The sequence below is a fragment of the Anopheles arabiensis genome, chromosome 2, assembly GCF_016920715.1.
Source record: "Anopheles arabiensis isolate DONGOLA chromosome 2, AaraD3, whole genome shotgun sequence".
Classification (NCBI taxonomy): Eukaryota; Metazoa; Arthropoda; class Insecta; order Diptera; family Culicidae; genus Anopheles; species Anopheles arabiensis.
Window position 1 is genome coordinate 78935646 of NC_053517.1, and position 2733 is coordinate 78938378.

The 2733-nt window shown below is 42.8% G+C and overlaps 1 protein-coding gene across 1 annotated transcript; it reads left to right on the top strand.

Moving 5' to 3' along the window:
* Positions 1-579: 579 nt before the first annotated feature.
* On the top strand, positions 580-2341 carry LOC120894552 (pupal cuticle protein Edg-78E-like). Its single transcript, XM_040297205.1, has 2 exons — positions 580-967; positions 1757-2341. The coding sequence occupies exons 1-2, from the start codon at positions 956-958 to the stop codon at positions 2117-2119; spliced, it is 375 nt and encodes a 124-aa protein (XP_040153139.1). The 5' UTR covers positions 580-955; the 3' UTR covers positions 2120-2341.
* The last annotated feature ends 392 nt before the right edge of the window (positions 2342-2733 follow it).

Sequence of the window (2733 nt, forward strand, 5' to 3'; positions counted from 1 at the left end):
TTTCCATCGTTAACTCCGGAACCATTCTAGAACGTTTATTACACCTGTAAAATTGTAATTTAATTTACAATCAATTATAAAGAAATGTACATTTTTCAAAAACAGAACACTGAAACGTACTAAAACGGAAAAAAACAAAACTCTTTAGGTGTGAAGCACGTCGTACGTAATGAAGCAAAATTCATCAATTAAACCTGCTCTCTAACTCCCCTAATCATGTCGTTTTATCAGCAATCAGCACATTAAACCATCGCGCCATGCCAAAACTTTGCCAAACATGTACTATTGAAGCTGCTCATCTGCATCACCATAAACAATTTCAAGGGTGAGAACGACCAGGGCCCATCCGTGCGTTCACCGTAAAACGAATGAACTCAAAATCTACTAAGAAATGAAACCGAAAGCAGCACACACAGCGCTTGATGAATGAATGCCACCCGAAAGAGGCTCATTCATGCGGTTCGTCGATTGCAGCATCCTATCGTCTTTTTTCTTTTTTGTTTTAGTGACCACCGCCTCATGCGAGTGAGGGCACTCTACTCCGTCTTCCGTGAACTCTCGCTATCACAGGGGTGCGAGCCGGGTTTCTTCCTTCTCCTTTGCCACTCCAAATTTTATATCGATCCCCCCTCAATCCCCGACTCTACTTCGCGGGTTCTACCAAATTTTGGGGAAGGTGGTGGAGACTTTTGGTGTATTGGTGTGTGTGTGTGTGGCTCCGGAGATGATCCATCGCGCTTCGTTCGTGAGCTTTGGGAGACGATTAGATTGTTAGCGGACTTCTAACCCACCGCGAGTGATATATAAAAGATGTCGGGCGGTTCAGTCAAGTCAGTCAGCCCGTGTCATCGTCTTTGGTGCATCAAGCGCAACAGTTTCAAAACAGCAAAGCAGTGCGTGTGAGTTCGTGTGTGCTTTAAAACGAAAACGTGTGATAAACCTTCTCAGTTTCAAAATGTTCAAAGTGGTGAGTTGGAAAGGATTTGTTAAAAAGCATTTGTGAAATATCTTCAAAAAACGAGTGTTTAGTGAAACAATCTAAATAGAGTACATTATGGACATTAAAAAAAACATGAAAATCGAACGCAAAACAGCTCAAGTGTTTTATATTAATTAAAAATGGATAGCCGATCGGTATTTAAAATATGCCAGAGTGTTTCAAATATCATTTACGTAATAAAAAGATTCAGTAATTTATAAAAAGGATTTGTTTTTTTTTTAAATTTTAGAATGATTTGTTAAAGCTGGCTCTATTTGCATTATCCTTTCCGTAAGCCATAAGCCAATTGATTTTAAACTTTTTTCTTATAATAAGAGTCCGTTCTTCTTTCATTTCTCAAATTCTCACACTACCAATCGACATTATTCTGTCAAATTATTTTGAATTATACGTTTTCATTGCATATAATTGAAGCATTTTTACGACTCTTTCGTCCTCAAGGTGTGAGATGAAAAAACACTCTGTCATTAAAACACTTCTTCCTAAACATAATTCCAACTCGCATAGGAGTGGTCATGACTAATCTAATCTTTCAAGTACATCTCAAATAGTAACCATCATCGTAATGAAACCCGCCTAAGTGAACACCTTCTTGAAGGTGTAATTGGATTGTTGATCCCTTTCAAACACTGTCACACTGGTCCGATTTAATGCTCAGTGGGTTGTTATTTTTTCGTCATCCCATTAAAATCGTCACGTTTAATGCTTATGCTCATTCGCACGAACTATCGTATTCTTCTCAATTTAATTACGCAGGTGTTTGCTCTGCTTGCTCTGGCTGCTGCCGTCTCGTTGGCTGCCCCGGCCGCTGACGATGCGTCCGCCAACATCCTGACGCACGAGTCGCGCCTCGAACCGGACGGTGCCTACTCGTACAAATACTCCACCAGCAATGGCATCCAGGCGGAGGAGAGCGGCATCGGCGGACAGTCGGTGCAGGGCTCGGCCTCGTGGGTCGGCGATGACGGTGTGCCGATCGTGCTGACCTACACCGCCGACGAGAATGGCTTCCACCCGCAGGGAGTTCATCTGCCGACGCCACCACCGATCCCGGACTACATTCTGCGGGCGCTACGATACATCGAGGCCAAGCAGGCCGCCCAGAATGGCCAGAAGTAAGGTGCCAAAAAAGGCGTCCCAAAGAAGCGTGCCCGCGAAGGGTGAAACATCCCACTTCCCACCACCAGGTTGTGAGCAAACGCTGAAAGAAAAGAGGAAAACCCCGAGAATGCCAAGGCCTGGAGAAGTCAAGGTCATCATCATCATCATCGTCATATTGTACTGGCCATTAAGTGATAAAACCCGATAATACTCGATGCACATTTTTGTATAAAAGAAATATAAAAGTATTAATTGTAACTGGCTTGTAGAGCAGCGATTTCACAGGAAAGAACATTTAGTATAAAATAATAGGTTTTATGAATATACTTCATTCATAAAACAAAAAAAGAAATAATTTAAACCCATCCTTTGAATCACTACGTAGGTGGGCCAATTAACCACACCAAAACTGCGTTGGTGTTCTCGCGAAATGGAAGCTCATCTGCTCATGTTCACGCACCGTTAAAAGCTTCCTCAGTGAATCGGCATCGACCATCTGCTGAAATCGGTCTATTTGGTAGCATATTTTATCGCTTAAATCTATGTGCCACCATCAAGACGCCGCGTGACATCGATTGACGTGGCGTGGTGCGGCTAAAGTTTGATGATCGGTCAAGCGATCTGCGCTGTGC